General features: G+C 33.7%; 2 protein-coding genes across 2 annotated transcripts; both read right to left on the bottom strand.

The window, feature by feature from the left end:
* Positions 1-16,531: 16,531 nt before the first annotated feature.
* On the bottom strand, positions 16,532-19,356 carry LOC133181385 (ankyrin-3-like). The gene has a single exon (XM_061315900.1). It carries the CDS (start codon positions 19,182-19,184, stop codon positions 16,605-16,607), a length of 2,580 nt encoding a protein of 859 aa, XP_061171884.1. The 5' UTR covers positions 19,185-19,356; the 3' UTR covers positions 16,532-16,604.
* Positions 19,357-19,639: 283 nt separating this feature from the next.
* LOC133181300 (glutamic acid-rich protein-like) lies at positions 19,640-21,050 on the bottom strand. Its single transcript, XM_061315826.1, has 2 exons — positions 19,973-21,050; positions 19,640-19,716 (listed from the first exon to the last, which is right to left on the bottom strand). Exons 1-2 carry the CDS (start codon positions 21,048-21,050, stop codon positions 19,640-19,642), a joined length of 1,155 nt encoding a protein of 384 aa, XP_061171810.1.
* Positions 21,051-21,410: the final 360 nt, after the last annotated feature.

Raw genomic sequence — 21,410 nt, 5'->3', positions numbered from 1 at the left:
TATTTTATTGAGTAATTCAATAAGGATTGGGCAACAGGCAAGGCCTATGCACACCCTCTCCTTGTATAATAGGTCAAGACATAGACATTGAATAATAATACTTGAACATGGTAATAAACTTGCTAATAATGGAAAATAAAGATTCATAATCAAGTATTATTCATCAGTATCATAAAAAAAGATGATAACCCCCTAATTGTATACAAATTATTTACATACTGTTCCAGCTTTCATATGAATATTGTAAAAATAATATATATACATTCAACAGAGTATTTAATATTATAGTGTACTCAACTAAGTCTCTTAGTAGATTTTATAAATTCATGTACATATGAAAATATTTTACAATTTGTTTGATAGGAATATTGACTTTTGCCTCTTAACAGAGTGTCGAGTTCAAAGACAACATCAATATCATTTAATTTTTTTACCAGTAAATTTCTTTGAACAATATATGATGGACATTTGATAAAGTAATGTTCAGTATCCTCTGTATAAAATCCACATTTTTGACATGATTGTACGTCTGATAAAAAATGATTTTTTAAATGTGCATTGAGATTGCTAGCATTGTTTCGCAACTGACAATGTAAGATATTCTCTTTTCTATAACCAAAGTTAAAGTACCTACATGGTTTATTAGTTACTCCCCAACTTTTAAGCTTTGCTTTAAAGATAGATAATGATGAAGAGTTTTTGATATCCTCACTAAGACTGTTCCAAAGTTTTATAGTTGAGGGAATAAAACTATTATAGTAAGACATTGTTTTACAAACTGGTATACACAAGTTATTACATCCAGACCTTAGGTTGTATGCATGTGGAACTGGAAAAAAAGGTTGAATCAATTCATACAAATAATCAGGTGCAGAACCATTAATCATTTTATACATCAATATAAGTTTGTGTTTTTCTCGTCTAAGATATAATGGTTCCCATCCTAGTTCATCATACAAGCAAGTTCTGGAAGAATTAACTCTAAGTCCAGTAATAATTCTGGCAGCTTCTATCTGAACTTTTTCAAGCAATTCTGCATTACTTTGGGTACAATTATCCCACACAATATCTGCATATTCTAAAATTGGTCTTATGAAAGCAAAATAAATTTTTATTAGTGAATTTCTTTCTATACTATGTTTCAATAACCTAAGTATATTCAATCTTTTACATGCCTTTTCATATATATTAGACATATGATTATTCCAAGAACCATCTGCCTGAAATTGTATCCCTAAATGAACATGAGTTTTTGATTGTTTTATATAATCACCTCCATATCCAAATTGAATGCCAGGATAACTTAAGTGTTTTCTTGTAAAATCAACATTAAGAGTTTTTTCACTATTAAAATCAACAGCCCAAGCCTTGGACCAATTTCTAATTTTTCAAGATCTTGAGTAAGGGACATTGTTGTATTAGTAATATCATTGTCTATAATAGCAAACAAAGAAGTATCATCAGCAAACAGTCGAATATTACTTGATATATCATTAGTTACATCATTTATGTATAACAAAAACAGGAAGGGACCAAGTACAGACCCCTGAGGCACCCCAGCATCTATAGTTGTATATGTTTATGAAAAACCTTCCAAATTCACTTTTTGTTGTCGTTCAGTAAGGTAGTCTTCGATCCAACCCAGTATATTACTTCTAAAACCAAGGTTTTTAAGTTTAAAAATCATTCCCTTATGCCACACCTTATCAAAAGCTTTGGAAATGTCACAGAATATAAAGCGTATATCTCTGCCTTTGTCTAGGTTTGACATAATATTATCATAAATTTCAACCAATTGGTTAACAGTAGAATCCCCAGGTTGGAAGCCAGATTGGAACTTAGACAATAAGTCATGTTCCTTAATATAATTAAACATATATTTAAAAAGTATTTTTTCCATTAGTTTACATACAGAACAAGTCAATGATATTGGTCTGTAATTATTAGGTTGTTGGGGACAGCCTTTATTTTTAAAAATAGGTGTAATATGTGCTTGTTTCCATATGTATGGAAGAACTTTATTTGTGAGTGATAGGTTAAATAACCTACATAAAGGTTTATATATAGAATAACGGGTTTCCTTTAATATTCTTGGGGAAATCCCATCTGGTCCACATGGTTTAGAGGGATCAAGTATGCTTAACTGATCAAGCACATCTTGATCACTTATTTCAAAATCACAGAAATATTCTGGAGGTCCAGCTCCATGTTCAGGCAAGTCTGGCTCATTTTCAATATGTGATATATTTGAAAAAAAATTATTAAATTCTTCAGCTTTATCAATTTGATGAACCAATATTCTACCATCTTGTGATTTAATAGAGGATGGGGGAGAATTTTGTTTCTTTAACCTTGCAACAGATTTTGCTATACGCCACCACTTTCCTGGTGGAATAGATTTGTCAATAAGTTGAGAAACAAGTTTGATTTTGTATTCTTTCCTACTATTCCGTACTAGGTCTATTACTTCATTACGTATTTGTCTAAATTTTTGCCAGTGTAATGGATTCTTAGTATGCTTTGCTTTTTTATGTATTCTTTTTCTTTGCCGCATTTTCCTACGAATTTCTGTGGTAATATATGGTTTATCTGATGGACGTATTGTAATTTGCTTTGTTGGTATATGTTTATCTACCAATTGTAGGTAAGTGCATGTAAAATTTTGATAGACTTCATTCATATTATTGGAGGTAAACACTTTTTCATCCCAATTGACATTTTTTAAGTCATCATTCAGGCCTTGATAATTTGCATTATTATAATTTCTAATTGTACGTTTGAAGGCATGTTGTTTATATGTTTGAAATGAAATTTCTATAGAGACAGGTGAGTGAGAACTACAGATTGGTTCATCAACTGTAACACTCTCAACTTTGTTAGGATCATTAGTTAACACTAAGTCTATACAGGTTCCATTATCCGTTGTGAAGTTGGTAGGCTCTAGGACAACATTACTTAAATTAAGTTGTAGGAGTAGATTTTTAAATGTATTGTTCCCAGGGGCTAACATGTTTACATTGAAATCACCTAACAAAAATAATTTCATCTCTGTATCTAAAGCTCTTTCTACAGTACTTGTAACGGCCTTTGTTCACTACTCTGTAAATGAGCCAGGCTCTCTGTACTTCTGAGTACTTTGATTTCTATAAATTACAGTATGTATGCTATCATTTTATGAATTTGTTACTCTAACCAGAGAATTACATATATGAAAGTTTCAATATAGTATGGAGGGTGGTGGTAATGCCATTACCGTATCAGGTAATACATATTTCACTACAAGCTTTCAATCATGTCTAGATTTACAAAGAAATCAACACTCTCCACACGGCATGTCCGGTAATTTACAAGTTTAATATCTGCGATTGATAAACCCAGCTGCCTTTATGCTCTATCTCTACTAAAGTCGTATCAAATTTAAATCCTAATTAATGTTATTGTAATACAAGGCCCCTTGCTGGTCATCTAATATTATAAGTTGATTTGTATCTAATTATAACAAAAGGGAATAAATCTCGCCAAAATGGGATCGATTTTCATGGCATTTGAGGAATACAATACTAAATCAGTACTGAGAGTGCAGACCTCATAATATAACACTAAATGAAAATAATAATAATAATCATAAAATCAAAAAGTTTTGTCAATCGGATCCAAATTTTAGAGCATGCAATTGGACATTCACAACTAATTTAATGTAAAGATAGATTGCTTAATTGATACATCTTTATTTCTCAACCTGGAAAAAATATGCTTAAAGTGAAAGACAGAGGTACTAGAAAGAATTTTCACTTGTTCCTTTAGAACACTATTAGAAGTTGGATATGAATTTTATTTTTCGGCATTTTAAACAATTTATTAAAAAAATAACGTGTTCTGTAAAACAAATGGGTCATGAACAACTTTGAAAGAATCTATTGTGTAAAAATTATTTCGAACATTTCAAATATGGGAGTTTTAAAATTTTTGACGTGGTTTCAGAATATAATCATCATCCAAGAGGGTTTGTGTCCCGTATTTGATGCATTGGAGGAATTGTGTAAGATTAGCACCAAAAAAATTTCAGAGATAATTTAAAGTAGTTACTTCTGTAATTCTCATAACATCTGAACTGAATTCGAGTACAAGAAAAATACTCCTAAATATGTACCTAGTCTATTTTGAAGACAATACTTATTCAGACATTAATAATTTCATCATTACGTCAGGAATTGTGGTATTTTTTGATACTGCTAGAAAAATGAAGGGAAATCTAATCTTTTCAGGAAGGTCAAGGTCAGAAATCTTTATTCTGGTCATTTAAGAGAACTCTTAAATAACGAATGTCTATGAACAAAGAAATATCACAGTCTGAGTATAAACTAAATGATTACCATCTCTTACAAGTATAATTGAATAGGATCACATAAAAGATTTCTTGGACTTCTAGGGCCAATAAAGGCAGGTGATGTTTGATTGATATGATTAATTTCACACTTGTTTTTGTTATGTCAGTCAAGTGTTATTTGACCATTACCAAATGTGAGAACTCGTGTTCGACTAGAATTTCTGCTTGTTAAAATTCTCGCACAATTTGAAAGAGAAATAGCCAGTTATTGAATTTATTACATCGTCTGACTAAAGACCATATTGTCGGAAAACATAATTTGCTTTGAGAGGACTGCCTGTTCAGAAGTCGCCAGTGGTGACCGCTAGATAATAACCGCTGATTACTCATCACTAACTGATGCTATCAAATGATAACGGTAATTAAATTAACTGGACAAAGACGTGTATTTTTGTCGTTGTTATTTTTGTATGTTATCTCTTTGTTCACAATCGAATTATTTAGATTAAACAACACATAAATGATATATAAATGCCTTTCTTACTTAAAAATTGAACTGTTCTGAACTTTCAAATTTTTTGTTCATTTTTTTTTTTGTCTTAATATGCCGAGAATCCATGCTGGTATTTTAATAGTAAGATGAAGAGATAAAGAGGGGTCTTCAATAAATTATATTATGATTATCTTCATCATAGGGTACTTTTTACAAATTCTTTCATAACACTTGTAATGGTAAGTTTTATTGTAAGTCGAAATGTTTTCAAGAACTTTAATGGGCATACACTTACTTTTTTATTCTCAAGAGCCCAAGTAAATTACATGTATTCAACGATTTGCACAACGTGTATAAAGTCCGTGAGAAAAAATTCTTTCAAATTAAATCCAGCTGATTAATAGATCAGAATGAAAGGGCGTATCATATTACCACTTGCTTTCTTATATTGAAGATGAAAATTAAAATGTATTGCACTAGTCACTATATAACTAGTAATTAGGCTTATTACTGTTGCATTTTAGAAAAATAATGCAGTTATCAATGCGGGAGGTTGAAAGCAGTCATATGGATGAGACCGTATGAACCGAGGTCCCTTGTCACAGTAGGTGTCGGCACGGAAAAGTTCCCTCACTGTTCAATGGCCCTAAGTGCCGAGTATAGGTCTAAGGGATTTGCAGCCCTCCACGAGCAAGTGGTGGCGTCTCCATATCAATGAAAATTTCTCGAGAGGGACGTTAAACAACAAACAAACAAACAGCTATCAATGTTTAAAGTTTTAGAACTTGTGCCCAATCCCATTGTATATATTTATTGCAATAAAAATGTGTATAGCTTTGAGATATTTCTGATTTCTTCAGTGTTTATTATACCTAGCAATGACAATTTTTTAGTTTCTTTGTTAGTAACATAAATTCTTTGTCTTTTTTATAGATAGTCCATTAAAAAATTACAAGAACAATTATTTACAAAAATGAGGAATCGCGTTGTGTTATCAAATTAATAATTCTTTTTATCTAGATAAAAATATAGCCACCGATTCACACATTCTACTTTTGTAATAATGATGAAGAATTTATTTAAATCCGATTTTCTTTCGCTGATTTTTTTTTACTTTATTTCTGATAATGTTATGGCTCTCAACAGAGGAATTACCGGAATCAGAAATCTAGTTTATTGTTCTTTTACAGCTTATAGGCTGTATAATGCATTTGCCCATAAGCATCAATTATTTGCAAAGATTATCCCCTCTTTCATTTTGCGCCTTGTCCATTTCATTCAACTCCCCAAGGACCCCAAATCGTGCAAAGTGCGTCGTTTTGTTTCACCTTCGGCGCTATTTTCCTGACAGCAGAGTTAACACGCATCAAGACACTGAAATCTTAGAAAGATTGTGGGGAGCGCTCGTGTTCGATTGATCGAAGAACGACGAAGATTTGTTCGACTGACGAGCAAATCAAATTGCCAATACTATATTAATGGTTATTAAGATGCTTTTCAATGTATTCCTACATAATCCCCGGATTACAGTCTGCTTTCATCTAACTGAAGGCACAAAGTGTCGCTCAGCCTGAATAACGTGTTTATCAATGCGTTCAATTTGAAGCCAAAAATGTAGTTCCGAATCCCTGTCATGGCTGGAAAATTTGACACAACTTGAAAATAAGTGGAAGAGATTGTCACTAATTAATTTGTACTTTTCTTATCTGCTTGTTAATATCTTTATCCGATACTGTTTGTGGGAAGCCTTATCAACCACATCCTTATGGAGACTTAATGAAAAGCCTCTGCTCAAGTTTGAACAGATTTTTTGCTGGAAGTAACACACATTTTGTGGTTATTGTAATTTTGTGATCAAAATTTAATTGGGATATGATTCTTTAATGTTCATTTATTTAATCAACTACAGCATGTTGTAAAAAAGGTATCAAACAATTTCGATTTGATTAATAACAAAGACATATATGTACTACTAAAATGTTTAAATGAATTAAATCCAGTCATGCAATTATTATCATTATTATAATTATTATTCTAGAAACTTACTTTACTTTAAGCTTTTTAGCTGGAAAACATAGTTTAATAGATTAAGTAAATAACAGATATATTTATCTACATGGTAAACTTTATCCTTCAACATTTTCCATTTTCCAAGTTCTAAACATTTTCCAAGTTCTAATCCGTCGATTCTGATTTAAGTTTAAGTTTAATGATATAAAAATACATTACGTTTTTAAATACATTTTAACTTTTAAAATCCTTATCATTTTAAAAACTTTTTTATTTTACATAACAGAATGACCGTTATATTTTTCACTCAAAATTAGAAATAAATTCTGTGTGTTCTTAATACATTTCTAGCATAAATTCACTCTTATTTATTTCAGATATGATTTGCTGCGCTAATTTTATCTTGATTTCATATTAGTATCTCAAAGGAATGCTCGCTATTAGATTTTTAAATGTTTTAGGAAATATCCGCAAGAGTACACATTACCTGTTAGTGTTACACGATATTTTTGAACCATTATTGTAGGAATTTTCAGTTCATTTGTTACAATAATAAAAGGAGGAGAGATAGGTAAGACAACGAGGAAAAAAAATAAATAAAATTAAAGTCTTAGAGTTAATAATGAATCATTGATGCAATAATTAATTTTTGAACTTGCTTTAAAAAGGTCTGTGTTTCCGAGAGCTGGAACATGAAAGGCTTGATGTTGATCTACATTATACTATTAATTAAAAATAGTTATTTTTAATCAGTACAACAGAACAGTGTCTATTACTTGAATCACAAAGCCATAAACCAAACCAAAATTCAAAGATTTTATCGACACCTTCTACAAAAACAAAAAAGATATAGACACTTCAAAGACAAATTAATCTTAATTTTTCGATATGATGGAATATCAAGCGAGGATTTCCTTTTTATTTAAACGTATCCAATATTTTGCCTGAGAAAGTACGTCAATCTGGATAGCGAGTGCTTATCCTCGAATGAAATACCACAATTTGTTCTTAGCCATGCGTCAACGCGAAATAGAATCTGACATGTCTCTCATCGCCATGCGTGCTAACGGACCACTGTCTCGGCGGAATTAAATCTACCAATAGATTAATCCGATTGACTCTTGAGAATTATCCAATGTAGCAGGAATCAGTGTGCGGGACATCCTATTTAATCCCTGATTTGGCACTTATAAGTTTTCCGTGCGTTCATTTCTAAGTGTCATCAATCCTATATAATAGCTTGTCACCGGTTATCACGCGACTCAAATACTGTTCCTCATTTTGTTGAACAAAGAAATTACAAAAAGAGGAATCTTTTTTGTGCATAAAGGGACAAATATTTTATATTTTTTATTGAATTTGATAAAGCGTAGTAAAATTAGTTGGATTAAGATTATTAGTGGTTTGAAGACTTTGTTCTAAGTCTGTTTTGGTTAAAGTGCTCAACGTTTTAGAATACTCCTTTATTAACTACAGGTCCGTAGGAACCGGAAGTTGGGATGGAGGGACTTTTCCAGTATACATGTATATTTTACAATAGAAAAAAAACAAGATAATTTAAAGTTGTACCCCCTCAATAATTTTTGCCAATATGTATTCTTTATAGTAAAAAAAAAAGCTAATCTATGTTTGTTCCCCCTGAAAATAACGTTTGATGACCTTTTTTGGGCTTGTCAGAAATTGTCACCCTCCCCCCCACGAAATTATTTTTATCCAATCTGTATCATTCTATTCTGTCATATTTATCTACCTTTTGGTTTGCTATATAGCTATAATTCATGTTTTCTATAATTTTTTGTTCATTGGAGATTTTTATTTTTCTCAATTGACAGATGCTTAAAAATAGAAATGCTCTGTTTCAACTCCTCATTTTCACAATACATGTGTATGTGAATATCATAAATTTCTTTGGAGAACGTATCAATAGAGAGAAAAAACGCATTGCATACTTGCCAGTTCGTCTATGAGTAGATTTTTTTCAGTATAATCCCAAAAGAATAGCCTGTTCATGACACAAGAACATTAACTCCTACTCAGAATTAATCAACGTAGTTTCATTGCGTATATTACAAACTACGCAGTTTTGAACCTTATCCCGTCTTCCTATTTTTTAATTTTCGGTTAAAACATATTTATCTTATTATACATTACTGAAGTCAGAATTAGATACTTGTATATAAGATTTAAAGTTTAGAAATTCTTTTTTTCGTTTTATCCTCGTTGTTTAATTTTCTGTTAATTTTATTTTTTTTTTCTTTCAGTCTCAAAACATTTTCAACATTAGAAATATTAGTGTTCCATTAGTATAAGAACATTTTAAGAACGATTTCAATATTCATGTACATTTGTATTGATGAAACAGAAGAAAGTTCGGTACATACTACATAGTCAATGACTTATTATCAGTCGGTTTGGTCGAATATGCAATATTTGCAATTTGATCGAATATGCAATATTTCCGTTTTTTGTCGAACGTAATATTTACGGTTTGGTCGAATAAGCAATATTTACTACTTGGTAGAATATGCAATATTTACGGTTTGGTCGAATAGCAATATTTAGAGCTTGGTAGAAATAGAGGATATTCAATGTTTTTTAGCTGAATATTGAATTTATTTCACGAGTGGGACAGGATTTTTTTGATATTTTCACAAGTGCGAAGCACGAGTGAAAATATCAAAAAATCCTGTCTCACGAGTGAAATAAATTCCATATTCATCTATAAAACATTGAATTTTCTGTTTATTACATTTTCTTTGATTTTCCCTTTCCCTCTGTCTTATCTTAACACAGTATCATAGCTAGGTTTGACGTCATAGTTGAGCGGTTGAGACGTCATAGCTTAGCAGTTGTGAGATTGAAAACATTACATAGCATGGATTTATATTTGGGAAGAAATTTTCAGTTTCAGCTCTATCAAGATGGTTAGTTACTATCTCTATCTTATGACAAGCCAGAAATTATTTTTTATTTACTTTGATATCCTTTCACACTTTGAGAGAATATCATTTTGGTATCCTTTCACACTGTGAGAGAATATTATTTTATTCAATAAATAAATCACAGTATTTCACTGTTGAAAATGTAATAATATGCAATATTTACGGCTTGGTATAATAAACAATACATGTATTTATGGTTTGGTCGAATATGCAATATTTATCGGCGGTTTGGTCGAATATGCAACGTTTACGGTTTGGTCGAATATGCAATATTCAAAGTCGTTTGTTTGGTCAGTTGGTTGTTTAACATCCCTTCAAGAAATTTTCACTCATATTAAGAGGCCTCCGATTCCAGTGGAGGGCTGCAAATTTAGACCTGTACTCGGCACTTTAGGCTTTTGCGCAGTAAGGGATCTTTTTGTGCCAGCACCTACAGCAACACCGGACCTCGGTTTATACGGTCTCAACCGAAAGACCTTTTAAAACCGTAAACTGCAATAATTCTCTTTCCCCCACACACGTTGACTTCCGGTTCAAATGATTCCAAAAACATATTCCTGTAGATTATCATATTAAAAGTTTTAAATCTTGCGATTTCATTAAAAAAAAAAAAATTAATTAAAGCATATTTATAGGAATATAGACAATGGAAATAAAATGTCAGTAATTGGGAATATATGTCGATATACATGCAAATTTAACTGTTCAAAAACAAATAAATGTTAGGTAACAATTATATACATGTAGAACATTTACGCCATAATATTATATTTAAGCCTATAGCAAATGAAATAACAAAGGTCTTTTCAATGATAAACTGCTATTTAACTAAATTTTAAAGACATGTCAATCATTTGACCTTAAATAAAATGAAACTCTGCATACATTAGAATGGTTATCCAGGAGACATATAGTATTTTAAACTTCTAACAGATATAATATGTATATCTATACATGTACAGATAGGCTATGACTTACTGGTTTGATCACTCATGGCTGCAACTGTGTTAAATGAAAGATCGATCATACTTCCAAAGATCTACATTAATTGAAAATGGCATTTTATTATTAGAATTCGTGAATTTTAAAACGCAAAATATAAAAGTCGCAATTTTTGTTTTAAATTTTGCGTTTTAATAATAATTTAGAATTTTCTCGACCATGTGATAAAAAGACAAAATGTGATCGTAAAGACTGTTGAACCGAATAAAAAGTAATTATTAATTAACGACATTTTCCACTATCTTCTTAATTACAAAAATAAGAATGAAATGTTAATTCTGAGTATTTATACAGAAACGTACCTTGATTGTAAAAAAATCTCATACTTAAATAAAATAGGGTTTGAATAACTGAGTAATATAAATGGTGTCGTCTTAATTTAGTAACAGTACAAAGAAAATATACTTTTTGAAAAAAAATTGGAAATATGTCTTCTTTTTGAAATATCACAAATTATCATACTTTAAATTAAAAGAAATTCAAAGGTGAAAATCTAGGACAATATTGCTAACACTGCTAGAACAAATTTTCACTTCTTTTATAAACAGTTTAATTAATAAAACTGTTATGAAAAAATTGCTATAATTGCATCATTTTAATTTCATTTATAGGCAAATGAATCATCGTTAATTTCAAAATATTTCTATTGTATATATTTTATCAATTTAGTTTTGTCGCTATGACACTATTAGTGATAATATCAATAGTGGCTGAAATCCACAGAACTATTACAAATACTCAACGAGTTAAACATTGGATTAAATTGACAATCTGTGTCTAGAGTTGTCGTTTCTTGCTACTTTTAAAATATACTTATGTCCCATATTTAATATTCATATATTAAATTCTTTAAAATAAAAAAAAAAGATTTGAAGCTAATTCTTTCAATTAAATCAATTCCTTTGATAATGTGGAATCTTATATACGAAAAGGTCAAAGCATATGCATGTACATGTATATTCATTCCATTTTAAGTGCACTCTGTTGGTTTTACTGCAACTTGTGTTCCCTCGTCGTACGCCAAATGCGCAGCATGCCATACGGTAACCCGGCTTGTTACTTCACTTGACCGAGGAGTCGCCTGCGTGGCGCAATTGTTATGTAGAGTAGCGGAATAAGAAGTTAATCCTTATGTCGCGGGTTCAAATCCACTGTAAAGACCGGTCCTTCGGATGAGACCGTATAAACCGAGGTCCCGTGTCGCAGAAAGTGCTGGCACGAAAAAGATTCCTAAATACTTAAATGCCTTAAGTGCCTAGTACAGGTCTAAATTTGCAGCCCTCCACCGGCAAATGGCGGCGTCTCAATATGATTGAAAAATTGTCGAAGGGACGTTAAACAGAAAACAAGCAAAAATTTGACCAGGGAGGGTTCGCTGGCATACGCCGATCTCCTGACCGGTCATTTAAAACCGGCGAGATCGACGTACGCCGGTGAGCCTTGCCTGGTCAAATGAAGCAACAAGCCCGGTTTCCAAAGGTCAAGCGGCGCATTCGGCGTAGGCCGGTTATACGAATGGTCCTAACTTTTAAACAACCGGTGAGGAATTCACCAGTTTGAGAGATATGCCGGGAAGATATACTGGACAAAATATGTTAGGGATCATGGATTGTTTCAATGATTAAATCTAAACCTTTGTACGTACATGGAAGAATATATAAAGCACAGACGCTGACATCATTTTACGTCAATATTTAATCAGAAATCCCGATTTCATTTATTGATGTTTTGGGTCATCCCTAACAAAAAAATACTATAACTATAGTTTACAATAGCATCAAAGTTTTTACTATAGTAAATCAAAGTTTTTACCATAGTAAATCAAAGTATTTTGCAATGGGTTTCAGATTGTTACATTTTATGTTCTCCAATTCATACATGCACATTTTTTATATTAAATGTAACTATTACTTGTATATTCACATATATTTTCCAAATTTTAAATTTACATCACTGTCATCAAAATTAAGAGATTTTAAGCTTTGAAATGTCAAAAAAGAGTAAAGTTTTATAGTATGTCATAGTATCAAAGTTTTTACTATAGTTAATTATAGTAAACTTTAGTTAACTATAATATTTTTAGGGATAGTACACACAACAAAATTTCACTTGAAGAAATTTTTGTATGAAGGACAACTTGAACTTTATGGAACATGTCCAAAATTTACTCAGAGATCATCAATACTCGGTATGACCTCCGTTAACCTTCAGAACAGCCTGGTATCGGCGTTGCAAAACTCATTATGAGATTCACAATGTTCTGATGTTGAGAGTTTGTTCCATTCCTCTTAGCGCGTTTTCTAGGTCATCCAAAGTCTGTGTTGGTTTGGACGCTGTTAAAGTTTATGCTGAAGTTGATCCCATCCATGCTCTATTAGATTTAGGTCCGATGAGACAGCAGGTCACTCCATACGATCAATAGTTTCCTTTTGTAGGTACTCCTAAATCACATGAGTACGATTGGGAGAGGCGTTATCATCCATCAGAATGAAATTTGGCCCGATTGCACCTGCAAATAACCTGATGACTGGGCGAAGAATTTCATCCCCGTACCAGAGAGCAGTCAGTGTGCCGTTCCTGATGGCTAGCAGAGATCCCACCCCAAATCATCACAGACCCATCCCCCAAACCGATTGTGTTCAGCCACCAATGCCTGGCTGTTTCTCTGTCTGGCCTCTCTTCACACACGCCTACGACCATCGTGGAAGTCCAGACAGAATCGGGACTCATCTGTGAACAGTACCGGCTCCCAACGTTGTCTATCCTAATTCACATGTTGACGTACAAATTCCAAGCGTGCTTGTCGATGACGTGGCAGAAGTCTAGGACTGGCCTGTAAGCCCTGAGTTTAGTGGCATGAAGTCTCTCAAAGTCTGGGGCGTAATGTGCAGGCCTGTGGCAACATTAAACTGACAAACCAGTCTTTGGCAGGTTGAAAACGCTGTCTCCGGGCCAACGTTAAGATGTACCGGTCTTGGCGTTGCGTTGTGGTACGGGTCTGCCACTTCTAGGCCTCTCATTGACTGTACCAGTCCCCTAAAATCGTGTCCAGAGTCTAGAGATGACACTCTGGGACGCAATAAACCGGATAGCAACATCTCGCTGGGTTTGTCCAGCATGAGGCATTCCGATTGCTTGATTGCGCTCATTTGCCTTAAATGAAGTATCTGTAGTGGCGAACCTTCAATCGCTGTTTACTTTATCAACAACGTAGTTATGTCTGCTGACTGATTGTCTGCCTTAAACAACTACCCAAAGTGTACCATATATTTATTGTGCGGTTCATAGGCACGTAGAAATTGTGAAGAAGCATACAGTGAACAGGATTCAACCCGGCAGGCACACAACGTTGTTTAATATAAACGTTGAAAATTGGTTGAAGTTGGGTTTAGACGTTGATAAATCTAGATTCAATATTGATTCAACGTTGACTTTTCAACGTTGAAAATGTAACGTATAGGCCTATTCAAATTGAGTTGAATTGCCAACATTGATTCAACGCCGGATCTTCGCCCAGCGGGAATCCTATTTTTCGCTGATACATAATTCGGACTATAATAGTGTCGGACTGTAACATTGTCGGTCCATAACGAGGTCGGACTTGACAAAGTCGCACTACCGCACATAACTAACAAGGATGGTAAATATATGAATTTTACAAATTCAATGATAAATATGAATTCAGTACGAATTCGCCAAAGTACGAATTGAGAGCATGCGCAGTAGGGCACCCGGAAAATATTCAAAAAGACAGGATAACAGTTACTGATAAGATTTGAGAATTTAATAGATTTTATATATAAAGCTGTCTTAATGTTTTAAAAATTATAACTCGATTTGTTATCCATCTCATTGATCGTGATTTTGGATGATTCGCATTCAAACTGACGCCAATTTCAGTCCAATATTCTCTTTTAAAGAATGCATGCAGACCACATTGAAGACTATTCCATTGTATAGTTTAGTTAATTGATCTTCAGAGTTTGAGAGTATTACATCTTGGGTAGTGTTAGGATATATAGCATAACTGGGTCAAGGATTCTGTAAAGGATTGTGTAAAAAAAGGGGTGGGGGTGACCACTTGAAAGGGGAATGCTTCCATCTCCACTTAAGGTTTTGGGGCATTTTTCACTGTACACCGAGACCCGTTTACATTCCATTCTCATGTCTGTAAGATCTTTAGGAATCCTGAATTTTATTTTCAGATTCTTATGGATCTGTCTTTGTATAGCTTTTCGGGGGAGGGGGGGGGGTTAGAAATTCCCGTCTGTTTTCCAGTATATCCGTTCCTTGTTTATTTTTTATTTGATGAGTAAATCATAGGTTTTGAGATAATTTCCTCTTTTAAGGGTTTTTTTCATGTCTTGATTTGAATTTTACTTGTACATAATTGTTTTATGAAATATAAAACTGATGCACAAGTTTGGGTTGAGAAATTCATGTGTAAGACTTTTGCTTTGATGGAACACAAACTTCTAACATTTTTTTCTTTAGTTTCCTGTTACACTTTCAGTTAACTTCATTTTATTTTGTGTTTTGTGAAAATTAGGCATGGCTTATAAAGAGATAGAAGATATATCATGCAGAAATAGATTTTTAATCTCACAGCCAAACAATGATATAGATGTACCTTGTAAATGAAGGACATTCCAGCACCTCACAGCCTCCAGCAAATTTGAAGCGGCTGATGAATGTTAACACATTGAAATGGTACAGTGCATTAACCATTCTCGTTACACTTTAAGAAACTGCATTTAATTTTCAAGTTTTATTGAAAAAATATCATTTGCAATGTCAAGCAATTGGCTAATTTTTGAATATATGTATTTATGTAATAATTAGTTTCAATACATTTGAATTGTCTTTGGATTGATTATTCATAATTTGGAAAATCGTAAGATATTGTTTATGTAAGTGTTCGTCAATTTTCACTGAACGATAATTTTGGGATAAAAAGATTATGAGATTGTCCGCAATTTTAACATATTTCATTATATAAAAATTTATTACATCAAATTGTACATTGTAGAGGTAATTAACTAAAAATCTGCACCACTCTGTCCACTCAGAATACCAACATAATCCAGGAGAGAACAATAATCAGGAGACCAACAGCACCCCAGGAGTCCAAGACCACCTACAAGACCAACATCAGCCTCAGGACTCTGACACCAGGACTCTAACACTAAGATTTAATTAAAAATGTACTTTTTTTAAAAAGAAATATTCATCGGATATCGGATTTCCAACATTTCGGCATGAGCATCATTGAAGAGACATAATTTGTCGAAATGCGCATCTGGTGCATCAAAATTGGTACCGTAAAAGATTTACATCTTATCTTGGAATGTTTTCATGTATTGGACTATTTCTTGACCACATGTGAGAATACAAAACATTTGTAAAATGTTCGGGTTTTGTAATACGATTAATTTATAAAATGTATTTTTGTGAAATTTATTGTAATTGATCTATTAATAGAAGTTAATTAAATGTTTATATCAAATAGATTCTATTTATGTAATTATGAAGGCATCTCAGTTAATAAAACAATTAAAATTTTAAATAAGTAATGACACACACATACACCCCTCGGATAAAAAAAAACGGAAAGAAAAAGTTGAATTAACTTTTATTAAATATCTAATCAACATTGATTTTCAACATTGAATCAACGTTAAGATTTCAACGTTGGACTCAATTTTCAAAATCTTACATAAACTAAACGTTGAATTAAAATACATAATCAACGTTGATTCAAAGTTTTTTTTCAATGTTTTGTGCCTACTTGGAAGTCACAAATTATTTTCTCAGTCCTTGTATAAGTATATTATCGCCATGTTTTTTTCAATTTCAATGAACTGCGCTTTCGTGGTAGAGCAGGCCCTAATGGATTATTCCTTGCGAGCACAACTTCTTTATCAATATCACTCTCCCCAAATCTCTCAGAAAGAATTCTAACAACTTTTTCACGTCCCTCTCTTTTGGCAATATGAAGTGGACTGAGACCAGCTTTTGAGCGAAGAGTCCCGTTTGCTCCATGTCTAAGAAGTACTTTCACAGCTTTATAAGAACCAACATAGCTTGCCTCATGGAGAGCAGTTTCGCCGTTTTCGTTACGTGCATTGACATCAGCACCATGTTTCAGGAGGAGAGGTATGCACTTCTGTCCATTAGAGCATCCAGCGGCAAAATGTAAAATAAGTTGTCCATCATTATCACGCGCATTGACGTCTGCGCCATGATCAACCAGTGCTTGTATGAACTTCAATGATGCATTAAATTTATCCAGAGCCATCATCAGAGGCGTGGTTCCTTCCTGATTGCAAACGTTCACATCAGCGTTGTATTTAAGTAGAATGGACAGAGAATCGGCATTGCTGTTACAATAAGCACTTGTATGCAGAGCTGTATTTCCAAAATTATCTTTTGCGTTGACATTAGCACCATTTTCTAGAAGTAGCTTGACTATACCCGGATGATTTTTCTGTACGGCTTTCATCAATACAGTTTCAGTAGCATACCCTGAAGTATAGTTTGTATCAGCACCATGCTGTAATAGAACCTTAACTATCTGAAAATGACCTTCCTTCACGGCAGCAAGAAGTGGGGAGCCAGCAGGAGAACCATCTGGTTGTTTGGGATTGACATCGGCTTTACGCTCTAAAAGAATATCAACAACTTCTTTCAATCCAGCAGAGCATGCCAAAGAAACAGCAGTTGAACCGTCAACAATTGTATTCACATCAGCACCGCGGTCCAACAGAAGTAGGGCTGTTGAGAGACGGTTCCCTTCTAAAGATCGTTGTAAAGGCGTGTAATTCTCGTCGTCACCATCGTTATTAATGTCCATGCCATGATCAAGTAAAAGTTTCACAATATCTGAATGTCCCCTAAAACATGCCATAGATAGAGCATTTTGATCGTCATCGTCATCGCAGATGTCGACGTCAGCATTATTCTTCAGCAAGATTTTGACCACATTAATCCACCCTCTTCTTGACGCATTCATTAAAGCAGAGTTTCCCTCGTCATCGCATTCATTGATTTTCGCCCCATTTTCAACAAGTAGAGCAACAGTTTTCTCGTGTCCAGAATATGAAGAGACCAATAAAGGATTTTTTGAGCCAGCTCCGTTCACTTTACTACCGTGACACAACAATTCTTGAACAATTTCATGGTGACCAAATTCCGATGCAATGAACAATGGACTTCTTTTATTCTTTGTACACAAATTTACATCAGCTTTTTTTGCTAAAATTTTTACAACTTGAGCGTGACCGTGCTCTGAAGCAACAAAAAGAGCAGTAGCCCCCATTCCGTTAGACATATTTACATCCGCATCATGATTTAGAAGTTCCTGCACAACATCCTCATGCCCACAACCTGAGGCCAGTATTAAAGGAGTGCCTCCACTTTTTGCACATGCATCAACATCTGCTTTATTCTCCAGTAATAACGACACAATATCAAGATGACCTTGTTCTGCAGCAAAGTGTAGGGGAGTTCTCTTCAAATCGTTGGCTTGATTTACATTTGCTTTATTTTTTAACAGAAAATGAACAGTTGAATATTGGCCATTTTTTGATGCAACAAGTAAGGGCGTATCTCCTTTTTTCGTCTTCAAATTAATATCCAAGCCACAGTTTAATAGTATTTCTACTATTGAAACATATCCACGAGAGGCTGCAGAATACAATGGACCTATCATTGTTGTTTTTTGAACGATATTTACATCAGCTCCATGTTTTAGAAGCATGTCAACAATTTTATCGTGGCCATTCCTAACAGCAATGGAAACTGCCGAGGTACCTGATGCTACTGTACAATTAACACAAGGATCGTGCTGTAGAAACATTTTGACAATGTTTGTATGGCCATGCTTACAAGCTACAAAGAAAGGAGTGTATCCTGTCTCTTCCTTGAGTTCATCATATGTTCCTCGTTTGAGAAAAAGTTCGACCACAGCATCATATCCACTTAACGATGCAAAATATAACGGTGTAAGACCTCCATTGCTCCTCATATGAACATCTGCACCCTTGTCTAAAAGCAACTGAACTATTTCTAAATTGCCAACCTTGGATGCAAAGTGTAAAGGAGACAATTTTTCATCGCCAGTTTCATTTACATTTGCACCATTATCGAGCAAAAAACGAACAATGTCAACATTTTGTCTCTGACATGTAAAGGCAAGAGCTGTTGGAAGTGTAACAGGATGGATGTTGACATCCGCACCTTTCCGAACAAGTAGGATCAATGTCTGCAGACGCTTGTCCTCTAACAGTTCGTCGAAGGTTTTACTAGGATCACTGAACTTTAAGTTGCATGTCCAAGAGATATTTTGAAGAGTGTATTTTCCTGCCGTTGCTGCTAAGAAAAGGGGAGATTCGTTGTTTTGCGTAAGCATATTCACATCACATTCTTCATTTAGAATAAGTGATAAAATGTCAGCGTGAAGAAAATTTGCAGCTACGTGAATAGAATATATATTCTCTTGTTTACTCCAGCACGCATTTTTGCACTCCGTTATTTCTAAAACTTGTTCAGCAAATTCCTTTCGCCCATTGACAGAACAGGCGCTCATCAAGGGAGCATTCCTGAAATATTCAGAACAACTCCGATTTTCCTTTACTAAGGAAAATATAGCAGAAAATAGTTTGTCAATGTTTAATACAAGCATAAGGATGATTGGAGATATTTCATGGCACCTTGGGATTAAGTCAAGTCTAGAATATCCCTGTAATTTTTTCTGTAGCAGTGGTCCCGGGATCTGTAGATCATTGTCTTGATTTAGTTTTGAGTATAAAGTTAACTTTTCCATTTCCTCAAAAGGTTTAGTCTTCAAGCGCATTAGAAGCTTGGTCAAAACTCTATCATCAAGTATCCAAGGACAAAGAAATATATCCAAGTATGTGCCATTCTTAATGTCTTCCTCAATTCTGTCAACAAAAGAATCAATAAAACGGTCCACTAGTTGAATCTTTGGAAAGATCTCATTTCTTGGAACTGAACACGTAGTCGACGTACTAAAGAAACTACTTTGGCAATATTTAAGAAACTGCTCCGGAACATCATTACAGAATATATTAGTCAAGGCACGAAGAAAAGAATTGTTTGTAATTTTGAAAATTCTGCGTACACATCGTAGAAAATAATGACCCCGGAGAGACTTTAAACACTGAAAGATGGCTATACGAGAGATGCCTTTTCTGAGATTCAGTGTTTCGAACAGATCATTAAGCATCTTTTCGTCGATAATTTCGCAATCATTTTCATCGTCATCATCATCATCGTCGTCGTCTTCATCATCATCATCATCGTCGTCATCATCATCTTCATCCTTGTTATCATCATCTTCATCCTCGTCATCATCATTATTGTCATCATCATCTTCTTTTTCATCATTCATATATTCCAGACTTTCTCTGTCTTCTGTTTCATCGTGAAAGCTATGTTTTGATAGTTTATTTCCATGCAAAATCAATAAAAGTAAACATAAATATTTTTCTTTGGAATTTTCTCTCAATAATAGAATTTCTCTGTTCAGTTGATCGAAAGGTTCACTAAAAAATTTAAGTATATTTTCTTGTAAGGTTTTACTGGTAGAAACTATACTGGAAAGTAAAGGAAATGATTTGTCGGTTAAAAGTATCTGGTTAAGTTCGTTATTTTCAAGTTCAGAACAATCTATATGCCTCTTAAGAATGTATTCTTTTTCTTTTTGGGTTAATCGAGCTTCATCTTTGTCCAGATTGATAATGGTAAATCCACTCATAATGAACTCTCTATCGTTTTCCAGAAGATTGGACCTGCAGGTCACAATTACTTTGGGAAGCTTTACTTTATTGTCCCCCTCTTTATTTTTTCTAGAATAGTCATCCAACATTTCCTTTTGTAAATGCCACAATCTGAACAATTTTTCATCAATGTCGCTTTTTCCAATCGGATCATTGACAACGAATAGGACGGATTTAGTTTTCACCGGGGCATTCTTAATATCATTTAGACTCTTTACATCTACGATTTTCCATTTCAATGCCATATATTTTAAGGCAATGTTTTTTGCAATAGCAGATTTGCCACACCCTGCTTCTCCCACTAAAACAATTCTATTGAGATGTAACTTTGACTCCACTAGTCTACAGGCTTTGGTTTTTACAAACTTTTGGTTCTCCTCCGCCCATTGTTTTAGCCATGGTGTTTCCCATTCATCTTCCTCGTCTTCTGTCTCCGAGTCTGCAGAAAAGTAGGTGCCGCATGCGCAACGCGGCATCCTGATGGTGACTACTAGTAGGGGTTTTCTTACTGATTAAGGTTACTTTTAAGGCGCCTTGATCTGTTTCCCCTAAAATGAAAAGAAGATGTATATTTACATGCTAATTATGAAAACATAGCTAAATGGAAATACATGTATAAAGTATTTCATACTTCAGGTAACATTGTTCAAAACGATGGTCACTAAATTCTGCAAAATATTGAAGTATGTAGCATTTTCTTTTTCACAACAGACAGAACGAATTCGAGTACTCCAGTGTCTAAAGGACTTTGTATTACAATATAGACCAAACATTTAATCATGGTGGGTATTATGAGTAGTAAAACTGTTGTCAAAACATGAAATAATCTAAAAAGA

Source organism: Saccostrea echinata, unplaced genomic scaffold (genome assembly GCF_033153115.1).
Source record: "Saccostrea echinata isolate AGI-Se365-2 ecotype Australia unplaced genomic scaffold, CSIRO_AGI_Sech_v1 ptg000008l, whole genome shotgun sequence".
Taxonomy (NCBI): domain Eukaryota; kingdom Metazoa; phylum Mollusca; class Bivalvia; order Ostreida; family Ostreidae; genus Saccostrea; species Saccostrea echinata.
Note: the sequence above shows the minus strand (reverse complement) of the source record. Positions and strands in the feature narration are given on the sequence as shown.